At 42.6% G+C, this 27,005-nt stretch overlaps 3 protein-coding genes across 8 annotated transcripts; 2 read left to right on the top strand and 1 right to left on the bottom strand.

The window, feature by feature from the left end:
- Positions 1–1,344: 1,344 nt before the first annotated feature.
- LOC130179667 (ankyrin repeat and SOCS box protein 2-like) lies at positions 1,345–7,461 on the top strand. Of its 4 annotated transcripts, XM_056392627.1 has the most exons (9): positions 1,345–1,434; positions 1,954–2,155; positions 4,677–4,846; positions 5,038–5,193; positions 5,311–5,556; positions 5,640–5,811; positions 6,008–6,611; positions 6,712–6,865; positions 7,029–7,461. In XM_056392627.1, exons 2-9 carry the CDS (start codon positions 2,037–2,039, stop codon positions 7,157–7,159), a joined length of 1,752 nt encoding a protein of 583 aa, XP_056248602.1. In that variant the 5' UTR covers positions 1,345–1,434; positions 1,954–2,036; the 3' UTR covers positions 7,160–7,461. The 4 variants fall into 4 exon arrangements, with proteins under 4 accessions (XP_056248602.1, XP_056248601.1, XP_056248603.1 ...); XM_056392626.1 differs by lacking the exon at positions 1,345–1,434 and having other exon boundaries at positions 1,784–2,155; XM_056392628.1 differs by lacking the exons at positions 1,345–1,434; positions 1,954–2,155 and adding an exon at positions 3,758–4,297 and having other exon boundaries at positions 5,679–5,811.
- On the bottom strand, positions 7,409–9,245 carry LOC130179668 (protein FAM181A-like). Its single transcript, XM_056392629.1, has 2 exons — positions 8,825–9,245; positions 7,409–8,697 (listed from the first exon to the last, which is right to left on the bottom strand). Exon 2 carries the CDS (start codon positions 8,637–8,639, stop codon positions 7,860–7,862), a length of 780 nt encoding a protein of 259 aa, XP_056248604.1. The 5' UTR covers positions 8,640–8,697; positions 8,825–9,245; the 3' UTR covers positions 7,409–7,859.
- A 5,119-nt stretch (positions 9,246–14,364) lies between these two features.
- Positions 14,365–26,681, top strand: prima1 (proline rich membrane anchor 1). Of its 3 annotated transcripts, none has more exons than XM_056394458.1 (4): positions 14,365–15,198; positions 15,989–16,130; positions 18,587–18,713; positions 24,435–26,681. In XM_056394458.1, exons 1-4 carry the CDS (start codon positions 14,917–14,919, stop codon positions 24,532–24,534), a joined length of 651 nt encoding a protein of 216 aa, XP_056250433.1. In that variant the 5' UTR covers positions 14,365–14,916; the 3' UTR covers positions 24,535–26,681. The 3 variants fall into 3 exon arrangements, with proteins under 3 accessions (XP_056250433.1, XP_056250432.1, XP_056250434.1); XM_056394457.1 differs by having other exon boundaries at positions 14,403–15,198; positions 18,581–18,713; XM_056394459.1 differs by lacking the exon at positions 14,365–15,198 and adding an exon at positions 15,434–15,615 and having other exon boundaries at positions 18,581–18,713.
- The last annotated feature ends 324 nt before the right edge of the window (positions 26,682–27,005 follow it).

Here is a 27,005-nt window from a genome sequence, read left to right as displayed (position 1 = left end):
AGACTTTACCAGCGGGGTATGTCACATAATTAATTTCACTCTGTGGAAATGGAATGAAAAACAAAAAAAAATGCAGGCAAACACATCCCCCTCCCAAGTCAAAGAGCACAATACAGACTTTATACAGTCTGCGGCTGCAATACATGTACCCACCCTGGACGTTTAAATTCAGTAAGGCCAAGATGATGGATTGTGACAGTAACACAGCAGATAACTTTATATTAAAGATCCACTCCAGTCATATAAAGATATATAAACATAGCCAGCTTTGAATAATAATTTGTGCCTGAGGGTTTTCACACAAAAAATGTATAACCTTGTTAAAAATTTATGAAATTAATTTATGAATATGCAAATGTTGCTAATTTCAGAGGTTTAAGTACAGGACTCACAGAAAAAGTTCATTCTCAGTGTGTGTGTGTGTGTGTGTGTGTGTGTGTGTGTGTGTGTGCACTGGAAGTTTCAAGTTTGCACATCACACTTGTGTAAGTTGCATTATCCACCATGATTTGTTTTCCAACTGGTTGTGATATCACAAAATCATGCATGTACATGCACATCACACTTGAAGTAAGCACTGAGAAACTTTCCTCCTCCAGCAGATGGATGTGAAAACAGACTTTTGCTGCCATTTGTCACTCTGCACAGTGACGGTCACATATCAAGTGAAGTCACAATAAGCAAAACAAACATGCGGAGGAGGAGGAGGGTAGCTTTAAAAATACTTGGTTTAATAGACCTTTTCATAGTGGACATTTTGACACATCTTCGCAGGAGAACCACAGGTTTAATTAATAATAATAATAATAATAATAATAATGAGAGCTGAACTTTTAGCTTTTAGTTTTAGGGCCAGGGTGAATGTTTACGCTGACTCACTGGCAAGGCTTACTGATACAGTTCCATGGGACAAAGCCAACATTAACAGTATTAATTACACTCGTGCTTTTCATGCTATGACCAGTCAAAATATCTGCTCATTCCAGGACCCTAGTATAATGATATTATAAGTGCTGTTTGGTGTTTTTATAGCATTACCTGTGATCAAAGAATGAGTCATCTTTCACAACCTAGTTAAATAACCAAGCTTGTTTTGGGCAAAATGTGTGGCCCCTCAGAAATTTGGAAACAGCCTCAGAGGTCGTCTCGCCAAGTTCCTCCAGCTGTAAATAGATACACTGAAGGACTTGTTTGTGTCACATCCAGTTTAAATGCAGGAAGCATTTTTCACAAAAACTTCTGAAGAAGTGATTGTGAAACAAAAATCTGCTGTCATTGTTCTTCTGTTTTTAAAGCACATTTCACACTTCATCATGTTACAGAAAGAGCTGACACAACAGAGGACCATTAGACAGGGCTATTCTTGCTGTAAAGGAGGATCAACAAATTTATAAAGTAACTGCTGTGAATGGGGATCAGGAACACTGTCACCTGGTGAGTTGAAGTTTTTGAAATATGTCTGAAGCTTTAAAGAAAAGAAATTGAAATATTTTTGTATGTTTGTGTGCATTTCACCTTTCTTTAAATATACAGTATAATGGAAGTCCATTAATCATGGTCATAGTTGAGCAAATAAACTGAAACTCCAGCTTTATGTGTTATTTTAATGCCATCGCTCTGCTGCATAACTCACTCTAACACTCCACACAACCTCACATCAGTGTTGCCTCTGGAGCAGCAGAATCAAGTTGAACCGAACACAGTTGAACATGCCCTTAAAAGGCATCTATCCTCAGAGCCTGAGCTGCTGCCCTCTGATGTCTGCTGGTGCAGATTTTAGCTCTTTCAAATTGGCTTGGTCTCTAATTCATACAGTATGACGATACAGAATGTGTGTATTATACTGTGCATGTTGATGCAGCATATTTTGTTTTAAAGCTTTGCCAACCAGATTTTTGCTGCCATTGACATTTTGAATTTGGTTTTCTAATCCTTTGATTACTGGATCATCAGCTGCATCCGTGGTCTGTGAAGAGGACAGCAGCACACTGTTGGATGTCCGGGTCCTCAGACTGGACAACAAATCTTCTCCTGTGATGCTTGCAGTCAGCAGATCCAGGTCTCTTTACCAGAGACTAAACGATGATATCAAAGACAGACTGGCTCTCTACTCCTTGGGTCTCCACACTGCAGACACAACAGTGAACTTGCTCAGGTGAGGAAAAGTGATATCACTTCAGTTCAACAGTATTTTATAAAGCTTTACCTTATTACATTACATTGTATATATGCACATTTTCATTTGCAAATGAACCTAATAAAACAATTCTTAAAGAAATCTAAACTTGAAACAAATTTAAACTAATTGATGTGGTGAAAAAAAATACCATGCCTATGTATTATTTCATATAAAGTTATGAATTACTTGTACATGGCATGGTTCTGAAATGTCATAACGATGGATCACCATAATTAATTAATTGTCAAAGTAAAACTGAAAGCACTGTTAAAGTAAAACAAAAAAAGGTTGAAGTAGAACCTTTTGTGGAAACATTTACATGTGTTGTTGATTGTCAGGATAGTTTACTCAGTACAGATGACTACTTCTTCAGACAGTTAACTACTATCTCATGGTCAGGTCCCTATAAAGGTTTATTTACATACATTGGAGGCAAAACGTGACCATTATTATTAAAACACACAGAGAGAGGGGAAAGGATTAATGGCACAGTCCTGATACTTGTCTCGCCTGCAAGTGCATGCGGTCTGTCAATCACAAAACACCACCCTCTTGTGGAGATACGTCAGCTAGCTGAATGTGAATTAATGAGGTAGAGGTGGTGAACATGAATAACTGTCACTGTGACAGGAATCTTCATAGGACAGTTTTGCCCGACAGTGTACACAGCCAAACCAAATGATTACGGTCTAACAAGAACACTGCATTAAGACCAAATTTGGTCACCAGTTCCCAAGAAAGGATATATTTTGAATACTTTTAGGAGGCCTGAGAAAGAAAATGATTTCCTTTTGAAAGGTAAAAGCTTTAAGATTGAATAAAAGCCTGTGGATCACATTGCCATATGGGAAATAAATTGATTTCATTTTCTCTAGTGTTAAAACCAAACACAAAGCAGAAGTTACAGTCATGACTGAAGCTCCCACTGAGGACACCATGTCATTAGAAAGAAATGTCTTAGACTTGTGTAAATCATATAGATCAGTTTGATGGAAACATCTGTAGCACTGTCCAATCATAAGCAATCAACTGTAGAAACAGGAAGCAACGCAAGCTGTAACACAGTTTTAAGCCAATGAATGTATCAAATGTGATAACTTTGTTTTATTATGTACATACATGAAGAGGTGCGTATGAGTTTGTAGTAGGCCTTTTCACACAGTTGAGAAAGAGTGGAAAATATTTCACTACGCTAACCTACGCGATGTTATTTGGTCATTCAGTATAATATTATGTAAGTTGCGGTAAGCTTTATTGTGTTACTTTTGATTTTCCCAGTTTCATGCTTTCAGAGATGAAGACGCGAGGAGGTCGTTTTTTGTGACTGTCGCCAATTTACATATTTTTTTAATCAATCGATTGATCAGTAAGAAAGTAACTCTTTTGGCTAGTCAAAAATGTGTCATTAGGGTGTCAGTGAGAGCAATAAAACACCTTATTTCAAAAATCTCAGCTACAGTCCATCTGACTATAGTATTATTATCTCTTACCAGGAGTGAAGGACTTACAGTAAGACTCAAATAACGGTCCCTGTGGACACACAGCCTGCAGTACAGATCTTCAATAATGCATTCAAAAGTGAGAAAGGGAGCTATGGCCAATGAATTTGTTGATTTTATCTTTTATCTTCTTTGTTAGTCCTTGTTTTGTGTTTTTCTCTGGCACTGTGCTTTTTATTCCAAATTCCCCTTTAAGATTAATGCTTTTTACTACCTGGTTGTTTAATTTGGAAACCAGCCAATGAAATAAAGGCTACATGCAAAGACAGCCATTTCGGTTTGGAGTGCATTATCTTGAGTGCTGTTTGCCTTATCTCTGGATGTCCGAGTCTCTTGACATATATGGATAAAGCCGTCACCCTGCCGCCTGACAATACAGTCCCAAAATAATCTGAGAGAGCACAGCTGAGCGGAGCTCAGCGCCGCTCCGTCGCCTCCACCGCCGCGCTGTGTGCGAAACACTGCCGTGAAATCTTCCATCAGAAATGACGAAATTCTGCTATTCTGAATACTTATCTCAGTTCCGTAATGCTGGAGGTAAATGTAATAATGCAATGTCGCGAATGCGAGGAGATACGGGGAGAGGAGACGGTCAGAGCGACGTAACGTCAGAGCCGGAGTGAGTCTTTCGTTGTTGCTGTTTGACACAGAGGCACCATGTGTTTGTGTGTACGCGTGTGTGTGTGTGTGTGTGTTGGGGGTCTTTGTGCACTCTTCTGTGTAAATATAGAAGAGTATGAGCGGGTCTTTTTTATTCTAGATTAGTTTAATAACATGGTATATCAGTTAGGATTGGTTATTACGGTTTAATTAAGATAATCACCTAAATCTTAAAAAAAAAAAAAAAAAAAAAATCAAGGTCCGTGGTTGCGTGAAAACTACATCCCTCAAACACTGCTGATGTCTGTCTAGAATTACACTCCACTGCATTTAAGTGTAAGTCAATTCAAGTGTTTTTCTCTTCACTCTGTCTTTCTCTTTCTCTCTCTCCTTTCAAGGGATGTTGACCCGGTGCTCTTTGCCATCAGGAGAGGGGATGTGGAGGCTGTTAATGATCTGGCAACATCAGCTCCTCACAGCCTACTGAAGGAGAACAAAGATGGGTGGATACCTTTGCATGATGCTGCCTACTGTGGACAGGCTGAGTGCTTGAAGACCCTGCTGCGGGGTATGACACTTGAGGCATCATTGTTTTTCCCAGTGCATTAATTTGTTCACAGTTTGACCTTAGTTTCAAAATGTAGGAAGAGAAAACATAGATATATTCAGAGAGGTGTCTTGGTGCGTTGTTTGCACATTCTTGAGATGCTAAATGAGTCACCCGACTGGTTTGTGTGATATGTATATTGTCTGCTCCAGTCCATCCAGGTTCAGTAGACAAACGTACCTTGCAGGAGCAGACGGCCTTGCTGCTGGCTGTGTCTTGTGAACATTTGTCATGTGTGCTGTGCCTTCTGGAGGCTGGCGCTGACCCAGACATCAACAGCAAGAACAAAGAAACCCCTTTGTACAAAGGTACAGCTGTGAAACCGATTGTATACAACAGGACTGTTTGGAAAAAACAAGTATGGATAACCATATATCTGCCAGGTACTGGGTAGAAATGACTCTGTGTCTTGTCTGTCTCTGTAGCATGTGAGTTGGAGAATGTGGATACAGTGAACCTCATTCTCTCTTATGGGGCCACTGTGAACCAGCGGTGTGGTCAAGGCTGGACAGCCCTCCATGAAGCCGTATCCAGGAACAACATAGAGATCTGTGAGATTCTAATAAGAGCTGGGGCTGTAATCAATCCACCTAATACCTACAGCATCACACCGCTCACTGTAGCAGCTCAACAAGGACAGATGAGGGCACTGTGTTACCTGATTAGAAAAGGTACTTCTCTGAACCAAATTCTCCTACTTTTCACATTACTCATCCTCATTTAAAGGTTATAAAGAAAGTATGCTCTCCTGTAGGTGCAGATGTGAACATGCAGACATGTGATGGTGTTACAGCCCTGCACGAGGCCAGTAAAAATGGCCACAAGGAAATCGTAGCAGTGCTGTTGACTAAAAACGCAGATGCAAACAAAACCACCAACTCAGGTCTGCTGCCTCTACATCTAGCTGCCCAGTATGGACACCACGAGTAAGTTGACTTACTATCACTTGTTAATTGTTATAAAAGAAAACATCAGTCAAGATCTAACATTTGTATTAGGAGATTTGTGGTTATAATCTACAGTAGAGTGGCTATTGTAATATATTGGTGTTATGTTAAGAGTTATATAATCTCCTCTGCAGTTGTTGATATTTTTCATTAACATTGTCACTTTTGTGTTGAGGATTGTGTCCCTGCTTGTCTCAGTGACAAGTCGAGCCCGGCTCCGGCACAGTTGGATCAGCCCCCTCCACCTGGCAGCAGAGCACAACAGACACACAGTGGCAGCTGTGCTTCTGAAGACAGGTGCAGATGTAAACGCCACACTGGCCCATAATCATTCCATTCAGTATGCCGATCGGCGCGCGACAGCCCTCTACTTTGCCATTGCCAACGGCAGCACCAAGACAGCAGAGGTGCTGCTAAACGCCGGCGCTAGTGTGAGCCTGGACCCAGTCAGTCCTCTGCTAATGGCTGTAAGTCAGGGCTGTGTCAGCACCGTGTCCTTACTGCTGGAGAGAGGGGCCGATGTCAACGCCAGAATCCTATCTTATGGTACTACGTTCCCTGCTGTAGTTGCACTTTGCATGAACAATCTGCCTCTGCTCAAATGCCTTTTGGACAACGGCTGCGATGCCCTCTCCTGCTTTAACTGTCCATACGGCAGTGCCCCTCACCCAGCTTCAGGAGGATCCCATATAAGAACTGTTGGCAGCAATGGACATGTCTTACAGAATGACAGTGTGCTTGCTTTAAACTGCTGTGAGCCATCAGAAAGAGCAACACAGGTGTGAAAAATAAGCAAAAACAGTCTCATGCATTTCACCATAACTGAAACTTGTATATTCTTTTTATGTAATTAAGCTTTTATCTGAATTTCTCTTCCAGTTCTGCGAGTGGATCTCAACACCAGTTATGTGTCAGTGGGCAGGACCAATCATAGACTTGCTGCTGGAGCATGTTGGTCATGTTCAACTGTGCAGCAAGCTCACTGAACTACTGGACAGCCGAGAAGAATGGCTTGCTGTTAAGAGGAAGTCATGTGAGTACAAAATCTTATCATTTACTTACTTCCTTATATATCTCCTTATGCAAACATGCATCCTTCCACTCTGTCTTTCACTTCCTCACACGTGCATACAACACGTATGTGGTCTTCAAATGTGCAAGTGATCTTTATCTTTATCTTCTCTTTCTGTCTAAAGTGTCGCCTCGTCCACTGCAGCACCTCTGCAGATTAAGCATTCGGGTCCAAATGGGGAGACGCAGACTGAAATCTCTCACAAGTCTACCTCTGCCAGACAGAGTGATCCGATACCTGAGCCTGACTGACTGACTTTAAGATGAACTTCAAGCACTATATGCATGAGAAAATGTGACTAAATTTATCTATTTGTGGTTCTTTTTTTAGTTGTGTCTGATGTCTTGAATCTGTACATAGTCCTCTCAAAGCAGTTCTCTATGTATAAAATATCTATTTATAGCATAGGTGATGTGACAATTAGGTTCTTTAATCTGTCCCTTAGAGTGTTTTTTTTCACAGAAACCATCAGTGAAAGTTAAAAATGATCTAAAGCCCAAGGGATTTCTTGAAGGAAGTTGAATCATTTATTTAAAAATAAAAGCAATTGTTTCAAATGTGCCTATGACAAACAAAAAGCAAAATCTATGCCCCACATTCTATTCTCATAGTTGAAAGAGGAAACTAAAACAGGATGCTTTAATGCATTTGCATGGCTTCTTCCTACCTTACAAAGAACAGGCAGTATCTGTAGAAACCTAAAAGTAGAAACCTTTTAACTTACTGTCAATTTTCAGATACTTGGTGACATCAGACTGGCATCAAAGTGAAGCTGAGGAAGTTATTCTGCAAGTGCAATTTAGTCCTTTAGATTTAAACAATAAAAATAGATGAAGCATTCCAATAAGTGCTTGAGAAAGAGTCTCATGTTCAAATGCTGAAAGAGAAAGAGGCTGTGCAGAAACACAAAATGAAAGTAATTAGTCCTATATACATTTATTTTAAGTGTGAGTAATTAAATGAATCCAAACACGCTGAAGATGGGTGACTGGACGGTGGGTTTGGTCGGTATGGGTTTGACCACAACATGTGTGTGAATTTTCTGTCCATAAGGATGCTCAGGTCTCTCTGACTCAGTCCCTGCTGTCTTGCCCCACAGTCCCACAGGCGGATGGGGGACAACAATGTGACTGTGGAGGACCTGGTGTCCGTGGTACTGGAAGGGGCAACAGCCGCACACACTCACACAGTGGTGAGAGGTCAGGTCCAATTTAAGCGTCTCTTTGTCCGCAGAGCTGCGCCGACTGGACGCAGACAGTGTGGCCTTTGCATCATTACCATAATTCCTTTTTCTCTTTTCATTTTCACCGCCCTCAGATGTGGACGCAGGGCTCCTTTTCAATGCTAAATGAGAGTGCTCCCTCTTAGTTTGGGTCAGCTTGGGTTCCTCCCAGAATGAGGCTGGTAGCTGGCGTTTCCTCATAGGCACCTGCTCCACTGCGCTCCCCACATTCTCCACATCTTGCGCATCCGAGCTGGCTTTTTCTGCGACCTTCACACTTTGGTGACCTGTCCCCACCGGTCTTCCGCATCCATATTCCGCGGGCCTGTGCGTGTGGCATCTTGGCACCCTAGAGTACTTCTGCGAAAACCGCTTCAGTTGTTTCTGCAGATATTTCCTGTGATCCACGGAGCGTCTGCACGGAGCTGACTTATCCAGGGCCGCCTTGATGTCACTGGATGCCAAATTTACAAAATTCAGCAGCGTTTTGACCTCGCTGTCTGCATTTGCCATTTTTGCCAAGACTTTCTTAAATCAGTCCATGTTAGAGCTGGTCGCCCACCATCAAGGTCTAAAGGGAGATCGGAGAAAAAATAGGTTTTGCGTAATTACGCGTGGAGGGAATTCTGTAACCAAGCCTCAAATGAATGTAATGCATCTTAATTTGTACTTTTTGAGAGTAATAACCATTTACTCACCACTGCCGGTTGGATCCAGACTCTGAAGCCGCAGTCCAAGCACAGACTTCTCTCCAGGCTGCAGTAGGAGCACTTCAACAAGTTGAATGAATATAAACTCGTTGTAGTTATGGTGCTTTCCTTGAACCAATCAGCGACCCCAGGCCCCTCACAATGCACCCCAATCAGCCTCCAAGCGCCCTGCTATCGAATTCTTCACCATTGCAAATTGTTGTCATGGAGATCTGTTAAAAGCCGCTGAGGGGATGCGATATTTCTCCTACACGGTGATTTCTGCGCGGTGGCCAAACATCTCCTAAAATCCGGAGTGAGCATGAATAAAAATGAGTCGGCTACGGATTCTGCTGAAATATGCATGTACTCTTAACTTTATTTTGGAGCTGTTAAAAAGTTGAGTTTTTAACATAGATACCCCTCGCACCCTCCCCAAGAGTGATGTCAGCTGTAGGATTTGGTGAGGAAGGGGGGGATCTAAAGAGTGCATAACCATGGAAAGGGGCCTGAACGCTCAAGAATCTTGTCTTTCTGTTTGCCCCCTCAATCGAGCGACACAAAGGCTGAATTACTCATTCAAACCTCGCGGGACAAAGGGAAAGGAGCTGGATAGCACTCCTGCATTTGTAGTCAAACATTTAGAGACTTAAATCGAGTCGTCATGAAGGAGAAAGAGTCGGACAAAGCCCATAGAATTGCCATCAGCAAACATTTTCCTGTGTCATATTATGGGGTCTCCATGGCTCCCTCTGGCCCGCGGACAATAGCACAAGTTTGCACACTCGAATACTGTCACCCTGCCAACGGCAACAAGGGCCCAAAACAGGACAATCCTCAGAGAAAGCATGGGCTCCGCGGGGAAGGTTGCAATAGAGGAGGAAAAGGGGAGTTGTGAAATGCTAATTGAGCTTCATCCCCTTATTGAAGTGGAAAAGGAGTACCTATCCTTCCATTGAACCGCAGCAGCAGTGGAATGAGATGTGAGGAAAGTGTTTGTCTGGTAAGTAACACCTCACGCTTGTGCACTGTGCTGCCCTCAAAGCACAGGGTAACATACACCATGAATCACTCTTGCACCAGAATTTTCTTCTTTTTTTTTAAATGTGCATTTTATATCAAGGCTACAGGCCATTTATTTAGAGTGAAGTGCGGACTTCATGATTGATTGCCTCATTCACTCAGTTTGGGGTTGTCTGAGGAGGAGCCCTGCAGGTCTATATGTGCTCTGGCTGGTCTATCTTTTAAGGCGGTGCATCCCTCTTGTTCTGGAGAGGCAATGGGACCCTATTGTCCTCCTCTCTTCTTCTTCCCTTCACCTCTCTGTTCAGCTGAAAAGGCCAATTAACAATGGGGCTCCCCCACCCTCCTTTGGCCTGTCACCCCACTCCTGTGCTTTTGAAGTGAGGAAGAATGAGACAGGGAGAAAGAGGAAGCACAATGCCATCCATAAATCCCATAGTGTGACGATGTTCTTGTGCCATGGACAGGTGGATGCGATGTTTGTCACTCATTTCAGTTATGTGGTGGGTTGAGCTGATTTATGGAACTTCTGACAAAAACTCAACCAACTGACAATTGTCACTCCTTTCTATATTTACCTATCCTCTTCAGTCCAGTTTAAGAGGGTCATAGGAGACTGCCTACACACCAATCCACCAACCATCAATCCACCTAACACAGGCAGTCTTGCAGGCATGCCAACAAACAAGTCTCACTTTAACTGCTGCACCTGCGCACCGAGGATATGCGCCTAGCTTGCATATCTCTGCTGCACATGCAAACTGCACTTGGCTGCAGCCAGGAAATGTTTGGGGTGTCAAGTGATGTAAAATGATGTTACAAAGTATCATCATTCCTCACTGTGTTCGCATAACACAAATCTATAGAGGCCCAGAGGAGCTCTATAGTACAACTGTAATCCGACTCTCTCTGCACGAGCTCCCTGGCAGAAGCTGCTGTCCGTGATACATCCATAAGTGGAGCCTTCCATGGTAAGAATGGACACTTTTTTTTCTGTCACCTGGGTCATTTCTTTCCTCAAAAATAGCTACAGTAAGTTAAGATAACACTGTATTGATTCCCAGGGGGAGGGTGTCATTCGGTGTCACAGCCACACAAGAAACAGACCAGACGAAGATACAAGAAAGATAAAACAGAGTAAAGGTAGTAAAAATATCGAGAGCTAAAACATACATCGAAATTGAATAAAAGCTATTAGTAGATCCGTACAAATGATAGCTCTCTGTACTAGGTCAAAGTAAAATAGGGGCTCAGAAGTAAATGTGGACCTAGAATTATCAGAGGAGGATTGGTATTCTGTCTATGTAATGCAACACACTTCTACAAAGCCGGCAAATGGAGGAATTCGTTTGAGGTTTTTATTTCATCACACCTCACATTCAAAACAAACCACTCCACACTCAACAGCTGTGTTGTTAGAGATTGTGTGGGCACATAAGTGCTAATCATTCCCACATCTTCTGGTCATGTGGAAAGATTAACATATCTTAAGGGGAATATATCTTTAACCCTAAGAGACATTTGAGATTACTCTGAAATTCCTAAGGATGGTAAAATAAGTTGGGTAAAGAAGTTAGGAGGCGACCTGTAAAATTCTGCTGGTTATCTGCAAAAGCATCATGAAAACCTGTTCAGATGCACAGATTTTATTGACTTTGTCGGAAATGTGTAAATTCAGTGATGTTTATTACTCTGCTGTAGAGACTGAGAGTTTTTTTCCATTTATTTTTCTCCTCCCTGTTATCATACACGAGGGGGGCACAATATTAGAAACACCTCTGAATATAATGCAGTTCACTATACAACACCATCACTGAGTAAAAAATATGTGATTTAATTCATATTTTTATGACCATGCCAAAAAATTGACCCAAATAACATTGTAGGCGTCATGAAAGTTGACGTCATGGCAGAACAGTTTTATTGGATTGCATTAGGTTGTGCAGGTGTACCAATTAAAGTGGCCTGTGTGTGTGTGTGTGTGTGTGTGTGTGTGTGTGTGTGTGTGTGTGTGTGTGTGTGTGTGTGTGTGTGTGTGCGTGCGTGTGTGCGTGCGTGTGTGCGTGCGTGTGTGCGTGTGTGTGTGTGTGTGTGATGGAAAAACCTTTCTCAGAAAATGGAAAAAATGGATTACCATCACTCCAAAACACCAAGGATGGTATCAGATCTGGATAAATTGAAGGACAATGTGGACATAAAGACATTAGAGGGAGAATGTATTCCTTATTTGGTTCCCGTGCTTTGTTGATGCTTTTTTTTCTCTCTCTTTTTCTTTTGTAAAATATGTTGAAATGATTACGCATAAAAAGCTTTTAAAATAACGTGATTTTCAGTTATTACCGTAGTAAACACAAACTTCTGCTAGTAGAGGAAGACGTGCACCAGGACAGTTCTCTGGACTTAAAACAACATTTTCTCCAATTATCTATAATACATTAACATGGAACAACGTATGTCATGTGTTGCCACTATTTCCCACTAGATGGCAATCTACTTCCACTGTGATAAAACCCAACTGGACTGTTACAATCAAGGAGAAATAGAGATAAAGACAGATGCAGCTGAGTTAATTTGCTCTGAACGTTAATATTCCTTACTTGACAGGTTTTTAAATCTCTTTTTGTGTGATGCACGTTACATTTTGAGGCTCTGTTTGTTTGCAGAGATGCTGATGATTGCTCTTGGCAAGAATAATGACACTGAAAGAACACAGTAATTTTATTAAGAGCTTTCCTTATCTGAGTTTAAAAGGGTCGTGATGTATGTTGTGGCAGATTGCTGGTTGTTGGAATGAGGTGAGGCTGCAGGAAGGAACCAGGAGGATGTAGTGCTTTTCTCTTGTCAGATAATCAATACCGGGACAGACTGTAGGAGAGGATGGACGAGCTGAACCGCTGGGCACACTACACGCCAAACCCAGGCTTGTTGTATACCTCAAAAACTCCCCAAAATATCTGCATTGCACTGTATGTGCAAATGCAGTTTAACAGCAGCTGTGGATTTTCCACTCTAAAAGTCATCCACAGCTCTTGTGCATGAGCTCACCCCATTACTGCCTGTGAAGAGCTTTTTGATAGGCAAGAGATGTGATAAATGCTCAGCTGCAACAAAAGGCTGTTGGGCTAGATGCTGAATCCATTGATCTTAATCCAAAATTGTTTGAATAGTTGGCTTAGATGCTGTTTGTGTTATTTGGAATAAGCAGGCTGTGACACAATTGGCTGTCACTTCTGTTTATTTCAACCACAAGCAATACTTTCAAACAGAGGATAAGTCATACGGGTACAACAAATGATTGTGGATTTATGAAACACGAAGAAGCAAACAGGCTGTGCAGCCAGTTTCAGACATCTCAGGTTCAAGCGTAACCCACTGTTTAAGTGCCTTTGCATCCCTGTAGATGTTACAGAGGGGGAAATGATTCAAATCATGTTTTCATAATTAAACTGGGGGGTTACTTTCTCAATAAACAAGGTAATCATTTGGCCTATAAAATGGCAAAAAATGCCCATCACATTTGTCAAAAGGCCAAAGTCCAAATGTCTTGTTTTGTCCAGTCAAGAGTCCAGAACCAAAATATATTCAATCTGAGAGGTTGTGAGGATTCGCTATAGCTTGTATTTTCTTCTTATAAAATTACTCAGATTATCAATTGAATAGTCACTTGATTGATTAAGTTACTCATTGTTAGTAGTCTACTAGTATGTAGTTGTATTTTTTATAAACGTGGTGGTGTCATCAAATAAGAACTCAGTACAGATCCAAAGAAAATATTCTTCTGTGTCTGCCTCAGTAGTTATCAATGACGGAAAGATAAGCACTAAGGTTTTATTCCCAGTCAGTCAACTGTTTTAGTAACTGTGGATGTCACGTTGGCTCTCTAGTACCATCTACATGGCTGTGAGCTGTGGGGTAATTTCATAACTGTGCCCAGTGAAGACCACCAACAATATTATGCAACTCTGCTCTTAAAAACTACCCATAGCAGTCTGATTCTTTGCACTCTGGCCCACAGCATCCTCCTCTTATAAACCACATCAACATGGTGCCAAAGGTAGCGTGGCAAAAATAAAAAATGAAGTTTAGGTTTAAAAATAAATGGCTCATAAATATCTTATACACGTCTTTGTTGTTGAGCATTAGCAGTAAATGCCAGGTTACATCAGTATTGTTTATCTCAGCCTACTTTGGGACATTGGACCACAGAGTGTTCTAGCAGGCACACAGCACATCAAACATGGGTATGGCAATGTTTTCAGTCGGTAGGCGTCTTGCACTCTCACTCTCTCTCTCTCTCTCTCTCTCTCTCTCTCTCTCTCTCTCTCTCTCCACTCGACTTCAACTCGGTCCAGTACGCGTCATCCTTACGGACTCGCCTCCACGCATCGTGGGCTATACTTTCTGCTTGGACCCACTATATAAATAAAGCAACAATATAAACAAGCAAACAAAAATAAAAAACAAAAACAAACAAAGCCCGGCTGACATCATTAGGGACGCCTTCATAACCATATCCCTTTCGCCCCCTGTGTGGTTTTTATTTATTTATTTTTTTGGAAAGGGGGGGGGGGGGACTTTTTGAGAAGCGGAGGGTGAATTTGTTTGAGCACACGCTGTCAGGATGAGCTGATGTGAGCGCTGCATCAAGTGCGCGGTGGTGATGCTCCCGTATAAAACAGCCCGCTGTATTTTGGCACAGAGGGGGATGCATCAGTTTAACCCTCGGCTCTGCCCTCCGGACTCGCCCATACAGTATTCAGCCTAGATAAGTTGAGGGGATGTGTGATCCCATTGTGAGGAATCCTACCGCACGATATTCCTGAGGATCTCTCTCTCTCTGTTCGTTTCTCCTTTTTTTTTCTTTTTTTTTTTCTTCAACTTCGATGGCTTGAGTGGCTCATTTTGCACTCATGCTCGCAGCCGAGGAGGGATGTAAGGTACGGGCCATCTACCGCCCTCACATTGCACGGAGTAGCGGCGTGATTCAGGTCGCTATCTGAGTGCCAGTAAGAAAAAAAACTACTTTCGAGATGTGAATTATCGAGATTTGCTACTCATTCCACCGGCTCGCCTGTCCTATGCTATCGACAACGGGATTTCAAGAGGAAAATGATTGTGGCATAAACTATTTCTGGAGACGCCTGTCACAGATATCGCCGCTGAACTGGACAGGGTGGATGGTTATTTCCCAAACACTTAAAGCCTATGTATACTGCATTCATTTGTTGGAAACGCTGCCTAGTATCTTCGAGAACAGCGCAAGAGGAATGCTGGTCCAAGATCTAATGCCATTTACTTTAAGTTTTTGGCCTTTTTTCTTCGGTCATTGCCTTCTCTCACTGTTTTTACTCTCATGCCAGGTAAGGATCATGTTCAGGCGCGCCACTTGTCAGTTTACGCATGAGAAGAGGTTACACTAATGTAACTGGAGTTTGATTTACTGATGGACTGTGGAGCCGATTTTTCTTTTGCAAGTAACTTATGTGCACATTAATATGTAATGCCTTGCTCATGTGTATTACAGGTCGCCAGTGCAGGGCACACATGTCTTTAGGAAATACTGACAGACATGCATATGTAGAGTTTCCAGCAAGGCATGAGAGATAAGTGCTCACATCCACACACAGACACTCAGCTCTCTTGTGATGGGAACATGGAGTAGCCAACTGTGTTTTTATGATAACAATATTCAGTTATCCCACCAGGATCCCTGCAGCAGGCATATGTTAGTGATGAGTATTCTAACCTCTGCCCTGTGCTGCTGCCTACAGATAGTGGTGAGATGTTGTTCACACGCACACAGTGTTGCCAGGGTTCATGTGTAATGTGATCTGCTTGAGTTTCCAAGTCCACCCACGCACACTCCTCGGGGCAGCCTGCTGCCCACTCTGTTGGTGGGTGGTTTCTTACAGGGAGCAGGCTGCAGCCATAGACGTGATACTATTCTGCATGTACTACATACACACAGCAGCTCCGGTGACAACAACACTGGAGCTGTGATATGAAAAGAATGCTGAGAGGATGCCCACAGTGCCGCTAACTAAGAGGCTGCTGAGTGTTCAAGAGTCTCCATTTGTGCTGCACAGTGTTGTGCTGATGGTACTTCAGTCATTTCAATGTATCTCTCTTCTCTCTCTCCTTCACCATAAGGGAGAGCTCCAGAGGTCATGCTCACGGACTGTGGCGGAGAAAGTTAGTGAACAGTGCCAGCTGGCATGCCACTGTAGACGATACCCCCCACTTCCTCCTCCGCCGCCTCCACCGCCTCCCCCGCGGCTACTGGGCACCACAGGTAATGACTCGCAGGTCACACTCCCAGGTTTCACACCTGTCTCGCTCCAACTCTGTCTGTCTCACTCTGTCTGCTCTCACCCCACAGTTGGATGTCATTCCTAGCCAGACGCAGGTGTCAAGCAACTGGCTAGTCTGAAGAAACAGTTTTGACGTGAAGTGTTTTCTTTTATGCACAGGAGGAAAAAAACGTACCATCAACCCCTTGAGATTTAGTGTGCGAGTGCCCGTGCATGGGTGCAGTTTTGCACGTGTGCATCTGTGCATGTGATAGAGCCAGCAGGATGTTGACAGCTGAACACAGGACTAATTTATGCCGGGTCTGACCTTGGGGAGTACCCAGCTGCCTGTGAAATCCGTGCCTGCTGGGCTGCCAAGCTCAGTGGCTCAGTGGTAGGGTTTCCCCCGGAGGACCCCTGATTAAAACACAGATGAGTTAATTAAATTAGCTTTAATTTGTCAGAGATAAGGGGCTAATGAAGCAGCCCAGTAGTTCCAGCTTCGTTTTGAAGTGGAGCTGCCGGTAATAAGGGTGTGTTGTTGTGTGTGGTAGTCCTTGTACACAACAAGCGTGTATATCTGTGTGAATCCAGAGCCTGTTGCGGCAGTTTTTCCCCTGACACTCCCTCTTTCGTCCCACTCTGAGATGGTAAATCCCCTGACAGATAGGCAAACATATTTTACCAGCCTTCTCGCTGAAAGTTGATATGATTTGTATGTTGTCTCAAGCATCTTAATGAACAGTGCACTGAAATATGGGACAGGCGTTGCTGATGATGCAGCCATTCTGAGCTATTACTGTGACTCTTTAGAATCACTCACCCTGAGCCCTTAATATTATGAGTAGGGAGGAGTACTTAATCATCAAAGTCTCAGCAGACAGCAGAGGAAAGGTTTTAATCAATCAGTTCCAATGATTTTTTTTTCTGTCTGGTCAATTTACAGGGACCTCCTTTTTCCCCTGACTCACCATGTGAGCTACCTATGAATCAAGAGTTAGAGACCCTTCTGTGATTGTTGTCAAGGTCACTGCATAAATGCTGCCCAGACCATCTGACTGTAAACGAAGGTGTGGGGGGGGGGGGGGGGTTGAATGTCCAATTACGGCCAATGCATGAGTGTAATTATGAGCTCACAAGGGTTCTGTGCCTCCACAAACACCAGTAGGCCGATTTCTATTCCTTTTTAACTCTACACAGAAATGTTTGCAGAGGGTGGAGACACCATGAATAATTCACTTAAAGGGAGTTTTTTTTTCTCTCAGTTTTCAATTTAATCCATACAGGCACATAATTATCTTGATATTTGCTTCAGTAGCCCAATTTGCAGAATGGTTAGAGCTGAAATTTTTGCTTTAAACTGTAGTCTTTAAAAATGCAATGAATATGCATAGCTAAAAATCTGGGACAATGGCTGAGATCTTATCTATCTGCTAAAAGTCTAAAAGAAAATAGAGAAATTGGCACTGAAAGTCAGCGTCTGTGTGCTAAAAATGGTTTCCGAAGTCCCTTCAAAGGAGTGTGCTTTATCACAATGAAGTAGATCCTTACCACTGACTGAATTAAATCCTACTGCCTTTGACAAAATGCAGGATTAAAATGGAAGTTTGGCTGAGGGGAGCTTTTAAATTCATAGTGACTTATGATGTGGTGTGCTGCACCGGGAAGAGCCGTGCCTTGTTATTTGTCCTGTAGAAATGTGCTGTGTTGGAAAATAGTCTAAAGCGTTACTTAGGAGTATTTGTTGCCATGGTGTAAACCCTTTCTCTCATTCATAACAAAAATAACACCACATGCAGGAGTTAGGAGTTTGCTATTGCATAAACAGCACAGTGTATTTCCTCATGAGCATGACACTGGAACAAACCCGCATTCATAGATAGGTAGATTGATGTGCACATGACTAAACTGATTTATAGACGCGGGGGAGCATCAAACACTGCAGAAAGAGAAGAGACAAGTTCTGCATTACGGCCATGAATTTGCTGATGCACATAATGTTATATTCCTGGTGAGTGGTCTTGCACCACAGATCTAATGTGGAAAGAGCAGGAGGTTCCTGCAACAGTAATTGGTGTGAACAAGAGTGCTGGTGTAAGGAAGGCTGACGGGACCTTAAATGATTCATGGTGTCGGGTTGGATATCTTTGAACGTTGAACCTAAGACCTACAGAACAGGCGAGGACACAGCTACTTCCCAACTCAGAGAGCAAGGGAAGAGAATCGCCTCCATGCTGCTCTGTTATCGTGTTGTATAATACAATCACTAAGGGGTTTAATAACAATGCTAAAATCAATGTTGTGGCTGAAGTGATCGGCATTGTAATCACAGTAAATGTTTTTGGATGTTGAGCTGTTTTTTCTGATTTATTCAGCTAAATACATTCTGTTCACTCTCTGCTTCTGTATCCAAATCTCTATCCTCCTGCCGCCTCTTCTCTCTCTTTCTAAGTGGCAGAGCCCATGGTGCCCTTATTGAGGCCCTGGTGGATGGAGATGGACATTATAGTGCTTGGAACAGTGGGCTGTGCCTCAGTGGTCTTCCTCCTCTCAGCCATCATCATCTGCTACAAGGCCATCAAGAGGTTGGATTTCTCTTTTTTCTTGTAGTATTTCAGTTAGATCTCACTCCCACGCAGCTCCGAAATATTTCAAAGTGATGACAAATAGGAAATAGGAACTGTCACGGGCAGGTTACTCAACATATCTTGTGTAATGTGGCCCATGGGAGATTGTGCTATCTCTCCTGGCTTTATGTTAGAGTGACGCAAGAGGCTACAATGACCCCGTCATCAACCTGCTGGGTCACACTCAGGTCAGAGGTTAGATAATGGAATGGGTTGTAAATGTCACAGAGGAAGATCCACGACAGTGAGTCACACAGAAACATCCTATATTCTAAATTAATTTATTGAGGTGCATGATGACCAGTCTTTACGATACTGTTGATTTTAATTTACATAAGTGTCTAAAGCTTCCTAGAATGGCAGCTGGATTCATGACCACGAAAGCACGATGCGAGCGGAGGAATCCCAAGACACTGCTGTTGCAGCGGGAACTGTTTCCCCCCATTTGGCTTATTAGAGAAAAGGCTGCGTGAGGTTTTAGCCTGCAGCACAACCCAGACCCAATTCTTTGTGTGACATTCAGGCAGCACGGTGTCACACATGCACTCTGACATCCACGTTAATGTTCCCAGACATTTAACATACACATACACACACACACACACACACACACACACACATCCACAGTGTGCAAAGCACTGCACATGCACAGAGAGGCATGCAGTGGATACTAGTGTGCACCCACCCATATACACACAACATCTTTACATACATACATACATCATCTTGGCATATTTACACACTCTATAAAATATGGCATAAACATTGACTCTCACACATTCATGTGAGAAGAGCCACAGTTGTGTGTGTTAAATTAGGGAGCTACTTCTATGTTTTATTTATGTGTATTTAAATAGATTTTGTGTCATACCTTATTATATTTATGTGACTGTATTAAGCGTGCATGCCAGATATGGCTTTCCTCAGCAGAACTCTATTTCTCCTTTCTTTAAACAACAAATAGGCAAAGTCAGGCAGCGGAAGTAATGGGTAGTTGGCTCAGGAATTCATTATGGCAATTCTCCAGCCCCCTGTGTAGCCAAGGGGCACCTTTTTTAATGCAGCAGTGGTAGGAAAGCGTTGTTGCAATACGGGCTCTAGCCCCAAACCCAAGTCATTATTTATGAATTAATTTGCGCAGTCATTCAGTCACAGGCCACATCTTTTATACATGCAAGCGGGTCGTGTCCTGAAGCTCTGTGGGCTCTAGACTGCAGACTTTGTGCCACGCCAAGCTGCCCTCCACTCTGAAGGAGAAGGGAAAAATACACAGGTCCACCCAGACTGGCCTCATTACACATTCATTAGTCACCAGCCAATAGGAGAGCAATCCAGGGAAAAATGCGATTCCTTTAACATTTGCCATGGATACTCTAATCATCCATCGTTACTGAGAGGAAGGGAGAGGAAACAACTCAGCGAAAAGGACAGATAAAATGTTGTCTACCAAAGCAAGCAAAGGCAGTAATTGAGCGTCTTAGTCAATAACAATGTGAGAGAGGGTTTGTCAGTGAGAAAAACACAGCCAGTTATATATAGCCCTTCCAGCCCCTCAGTGCTGCGGGCTTTCCCAATGAAAATCAGCTGGCCAAGGGCCAAGGCCTGAGCACCACAGACAGCAGAGGGGCTAGCTCTGCAGGTCCCAGCCCTCCTGGCCTTTTGTTATTTTTTATAATCTTTGTCTGCCAGTCATCTGTCAGAAGCAAAGGGGGCTGGAAAGAAAAAACACTTCCACACAATTCTATTCAGAGTCCACACCACCCGGGAGGCTTGGTGTGAGCAAGCTTAGAGAAGAGGATTCAGACACATGCTGTGTTTCAGTGTTGCTGTGCCATCCGAAGCAAAAGACATGATGCTGCAGTCCAGGCTGTCAGCCATCCAAGAAGCCAAAACAAACAAAACTCCAACCAACTGACTAATGAAGTTCCATGCTTTTCCCAATCACTTCCCGCTCTGGGAGGCTTGTCGAAAGACGGATAATACATCACAGCCAGTTCTATCCAAGGGCAATACACTGTATCCAAAATACTCAACCAGAGATACAATAAAAAAGGGACATACTTGTCAGGCGAAATGGTTTACAATCCAATATTTACTGATACATTATTAATTTCCTCTGTTTTATTTTCAAAATTACTGTACCGGCACCATCAAAACGGGTGACAGATTTTTACAGTCTGTTTTTTAATACTTTTTCTTTGAACCATAGCATGTTACTCTAATTTCCAGATGGCTGGAGTGATTGTAAACAGCTCAACACATGTCCCAATTTCACCATGATCCATTCCCCAAACTTCAAACAGGAATGTGCGCTGTGATTGCACAGCTTTGATATGAAATATTCATCTAACCTGTGAAGTGTTGTGTTGCCACCTGCCATGTGTCAACAGCATGGCATCTATTATTGAAGGCCTGGGTAGAGGTCGGTTTGAGGCCCCAGTGCTCTGCCCTGTATGGTGGCCCCAAAGCGACATGGTCAGTCTGACCGGAGATTACATCCTTGGAGAAATACACATGGCTGAAGCATCTTTCAGTAGTCTGTAGATCATATGACCTGACAAAAATATTCAAAATTAAAACCATTAGTGAACTGCAGGGACGTTGCATAATGTGAAACGAATGTAGACCTCTCTGACTCTCTGTTCCGAGTAGAAGAATTCCCAGACTGCCTATAAACAATGCCATCTGTCCCTTAGAGAAAACTTTGGTATATCCCAACTCCCCTAGCTGCAGCTGCATCAGCCAATCACCCCCCCTGCAGCAGAATGTGTTTCCACCCTGGGGCTGGACAGTTCCCCTTCTCAGGCTTTCCCCAGGTCCCACAGGGACACAGCAAGCAGCATCTGTCCTACATGGCCTGCCTGTATCCCCAGGTGTCCTGAGCCTTACGACCCCCTCCAGCTGACAGTCCCACAGGAAGTCTTAGTCACAGCCTCGTGTTTTGTTTAGAACTTTTTTTTCTAGAGCCATGAACTCACATCACCTCCAACAACCCCTAGAAACACTAAACTAAAAAGCTTGACATTTATTTTGGGCAACAGTTATTGGAAATCATCTTGCTCATTACATGACACTCCACAATATGAGCACAAATATTATAATCAATCCGAGACTATACAATGCGAAAGAAAGCTCAATATATAGTGTTATGCTTCAGTTAAAAGTGAAGTGTTAATATTAATGTAAGTTAATATAACATAGTTAAAGTTAATGTAACTTTTTGTTTTTAAGAGTCTACAGTCACGCTAGCAGCTCTGCGGCATGCTAACATGCTCACAATAACAATGCTAAGATGCTGATGTTAAGCAGGTGTAATGTTTACCATGTTCATTATTTTAAATTAGCATGAGAGCATGCAAACATTTGCCAGTTAGCACTAAAAGTTATTTGTTTTGCAGGTACAACCTTAAATGTTGACTTGATGATGGCACTCAATGAAGAGTCAAGGGATAACCAGATTTATTACAGTTCATCCCGAGGGAGACGTTAATGTCTGTTCAAAATTTTATGGCAATCCATCCAATAGTTGTTGAGGCATTTCAGTCAAAACCACAAATGTGCACTTAATGGTGGTGCTAGTGGAAAAGTCCGGGGACCATCAAAGTCGGTAGGATTTGTCCTCTAGGGAACATGAATGTCTGTATAAAATGGGAAGCCATGTAATAGCTGTTATATAATATATTTTAGTCTGGACCAAAGTGGTGGGCTGATCGACAGACTGAAACTGCCATTCCTAGAGCCATGTCGCTATGGTTAAAGCTAAGAGGGGAGGCATACCTGGAGTGTTTGTTATTTACACCCCGCTGTGATTGAGGCGAAACCCTTTCAAGACGGGTAAACATCCCGAGAGTGACTTTGGTGACAGATGAATGCTATGTATCTTCAACTGAAAAACTGGATGGGATCAAGCTGAGCAGGATTTCTGAGGAGCTCTGATGAACACAGGAGGTGGGGACAGAGGTGATGCACAGCACTGAAATGACAGCTGAAAACAGCTGAGACTGGAACAGGTTTAAAACCTGACAGCAACAAGATGGATGTTTCACAGGTGTGGCAAAATCAGACTGGCAAAGGTGCATGGGATCAAGCAAGAAAAAAGAGAGCTGACAAATTGAGTTGACAGCACAGGAATTATGAATAAATAGAGGGCGCATATGCATGAAAAATTCCTGATTGAACATTTAGTAGACTGGCACACCAACAAGAAATATTACAGTTAATACCTGCATCTGATGAAATTTTAATCAGCTTTTCGATTCTATTTTAGTCTCAAATTGATTATGATTCTGTGCAAGTACATGTGAGAGCACAGCAACATAAACAGTAATGTAGACATACAAAAACATGCTACAACTGTGAAGCTCACAATGTTCAGTTTTTACTAAGATCTTGTCAAAGGTGTTGATTCAAATCCATGGTAAGTTTTGAGTCCGTGGAGAAAATAACAAAAACACCATTGAACCGTAACAGAAAGAATATGATGTAATATTGTGCAAAAACACCACAAAATGCTGCCTGAAAGCTAAACACAAGTGGTGATTAAGAGATACTAATATCCTAAAATGTAGTGTTTAATAACACAAGTAGAGAAGAGTCCTGAAGCTGGTTACCTAACACAGTAACGTCACCTACTGGGTAACCAAAAGGCTGTGGCAGCAAAACCCCCTGAGTCTTTCAAAAAATTACATTCTCCGTTTGAAAAAGTAATTCGATATTTTTGCGTCACTTCTCTGACACAGTATCAACAAACACTAAACATAATAAACATCATAAATAAATGTTGTTTTTTTCTTGTAGAGCTGTTATGTTGGTTTGCATTGTGTCACTGAGAAATGAGCTCATTTCACCCTTTAAGGATTCCCGCTCTGCACAATGTCCGACAAATCAAAACGATTTGTGCCGGACTGGACTGAGAATGACTGTTCGTCAAAGTTGGAGTGGTCAGCCGGGGCTTTCAGTGGAGAGGAGAGGAGACAGTGAGCTAAGATGTCGCTCAAGGGTCCTCTGTGCCAGTGAAGGCACTGTACAGCGCTGAGTGGGACAATGACTGTACTAACTGTATTCAGATCTGTCTCTGAGTTACATAAGCCCGAGCAGGGGAGAGCAGCTGAGGGGGTCGGTGCAGAAGCCACAGTACACTGGACAAATATAATAACCACAAAGGCACAGAGGAGTGCATGAAAAGGGCGGCATTGAATGATACTGCTCTTCACAGGCCAGTAGCAGCAAGGGGATCATGTGTTGCAGCTTTATTTTGCACCAGAACATACTCACAGAAAGGACAAGGTATTACAGCGCAACCAGTGTTGAGAGGAAATTTCACAAGAGGTTATGTATCGATGTTATTCCCAAGTTGTTTTGACAGCCGCACACATACTCGTTACTTAGCAGGAAGATTGCATCTACCAGTCAGAGTAGGTAATTGCCTTATCCCATGTGTTGCAATGCATCCTTCCCTCCTGTTTCCTTCCAAAAGTGACCTTTGAACATTGAGCTTATTAGAAAGGATCGCTGAGACCAGCGTATCCACCCAGAGCAGCCTGAGAAATCAAATCAGCCTAAAGGTTAACAGTCCAGAAACTCTGTCAAATGACGTGGCCTTTAGCTGAGGGTGAATATAACGTCAAATCTCTCTTGACAAGGAATTTATCCTCACGTTATGAAAATGTTTATTCACAGGAAACCACTACGAAAAGAAGAGAACGGGACGAGTCGTGGGGAATATGCCATGAGCATCCGTAACAAGAAGGCCATGGGTACGAACAACACTGTGGTATAGACTGTCTCCTGGGAGACGCAGGAAGTGACATCACTGTTAACGTCTCTCACCTTATCCCGAGTACAACAATCCCCTCTCTCCCAGAATGCAACAGGGTTTTTTCAACCCCCGAGGTTTTCAAATAGGTAAACCTTCCCTCTTTGCTTGGCATGTTGCCCGGACTGAAGACACCATTCAGCTCAAGAAGAGCTGTAAAAGATGGAAGGAAAAAAAAATCAAGGCAGAAAGGACAAAGAGAAAGATCCACAAACCCCCATGGTGTCAAAAGTGGCACAGCAGGCTGAACATTATGCTCTTAGTAACAGCAAGTGTTGCTGACAGGCTGGTTGGCTGCTGGCTGGAGAGGGACTGTCTGCCAGTCTGCCGCAGATCCAGACCTCACACACTGTTGACATCTGCAATGGAACAAGACAATACAGCAGCCCTGCGGTCCCATGTGCAGGACAACCCCTCACACACAATAAATAACGTGCATGCAGTTTTTACAGAGAATGCAACATTTTTTATATTCCAATCCTCACACGGTCCATCTTTTGTTCTCCATTTTTGAGACAGATGCTTTGTGAGAGGCATGATGTTAGTGTCGGCCCTGGCTCTGAGATGCGGATTCATCTGACTATGCAATTTAAAGAAATCCATATTTGAAAAAAAAAAGGAGGAGCAGCGACATCAACATGGGACGTTTTGGTTATTTTACCATGCCAAAAATGCCACTGAAGACTTAGGCTAAATGTAATATACTTCGGTCATTCATCTATTTATTTGCTCTATTTATTTACTTATCTACCTTTTGAATTTATTTTTCTACTTAAAAGAAAAAAAAAACTGTCGTGTAAGTTACTCACATCTTGAAAAATCTTGAACATCTTGATGAATCCATTTTATTTCTTGATAGCTCTGTTTTTTAAGTGAATAATTTATAGACCATATAATTCATTTGTGATGCTCCAATGCTTTAAGCCTGCTGTCAGTTTGTTGAGACACTGATGCAGAAAATACGCTTGCTCTGCAAAGAGTTTTGGTATCAGTTGTTTTGTCTCTGGGTGTTTGATATGCTTTTCTCTGTTTCCCTGAGACTTCAGCTAAAACGTGAGGGGTCTTTATGATGTGCTATGTGAGTGTGTGTTTTCCAAACATTATTTCTGTGCTGCATCATATGCCACTCCCCATTTTTGATTTGTCAACTCCATGCAAGCCCCCTCCCCTCAACAAGTAAAATGTGCTATCACAGGTTCATCTGGTTAAATGTTGTTACAGAGTCTTGGGGTCAGCTAGATGCCTTCAGCTGTGTTGCGTGGATTGGATTCGACAATCTTCATTTTTTCTATCTGTCAAGAAAGGCTTAGCCCATCGCTATAGAAACAGGGGACATGAGCCCACGGCTGACCTTGTGACTGGTGAGAGACAGGAGACTTAGCCAATAGCCAGAGATCAGGTTGCACAGAGGATGGCCTCAGCAGGGATGTGTGTGACTCAGTGCTGTCACAGGCATCCTCCACATCCCCGCTGGAAAAACACAACTAAGCTGAACTGGAGCATCACTCAACACTGCTGTGCTTCTTTTTTTTTTTTTTTTACATTAAATCTGTGTGTCTGTGCGTGCATGCATGTGTGTGTGCGTGTGTGTTTGAGTGTGTGTGTGTGTGTGTGTGTGTTTGAGTGTGTGTCTGTCTGTCTGTCTGTCTGTGAGTGTGCATGCAGATGAGTGTACTCAGTGAGAGTGGGCTGTACTCTGTGGCTGTCGGTTAAGTATAGATATTGGCTAAACTGTGGAAATTTGGAAAAACACATGCTTGCATCTAAACATGCACAGGTATTAGCTACCAGTATACCCCTCCATGTACCTATATGAGAGAAATGATGGATGCATGAATGTAAATATTGATATTTAAATATCTGCCTTCTGGACTGTTAATTCATGTACAGTGTAACAGAACATGTTTATACATAGTAAAACTTAAACAATGTGCTACCATTTAGAATTATGTCAATGTTGTCATGTTGATGGAGCAAGCCATTAATGTATATATGGCAATCAATAGTACATACACAATTTATGCATTATACCAAACAGATAGAAAGATGTGCATAAGTTGATTTCATTGCTGAGTTTTTCAGTTGTAAATAAAACTGTACATAATAACAGACCTACAGTCTATTGTATTTAAAGAGATGTACTGTGTATGCAGATGTACATCTGTTGTTATGTGAGAGCAGACAAGCTGGCCCATATGTGACAAAGGTGATAAAAGTGAGACTGTTATATTTAGCCTGTGCCCATCCTGTCTGCACTGTGCTGTGTTGTGCCGTTCATGTCTTGGGCAGAGCCGGGCTGGCCGTGTCTCCTGGGCCCCCTGCAGTGGAAGACATGTTCTCAGTCTGTCTCACACAGTGCATCTTTAATGAACTGCGATTATCAAGCGTATTCCACTCCATGGGGCTTAATGATGCAAACAACACATCTTATAGGT

Source organism: Seriola aureovittata, chromosome 13 (assembly GCF_021018895.1).
Source record: "Seriola aureovittata isolate HTS-2021-v1 ecotype China chromosome 13, ASM2101889v1, whole genome shotgun sequence".
NCBI classification, from domain to species: domain Eukaryota; kingdom Metazoa; phylum Chordata; class Actinopteri; order Carangiformes; family Carangidae; genus Seriola; species Seriola aureovittata.
Note: the sequence above shows the minus strand (reverse complement) of the source record. Positions and strands in the feature narration are given on the sequence as shown.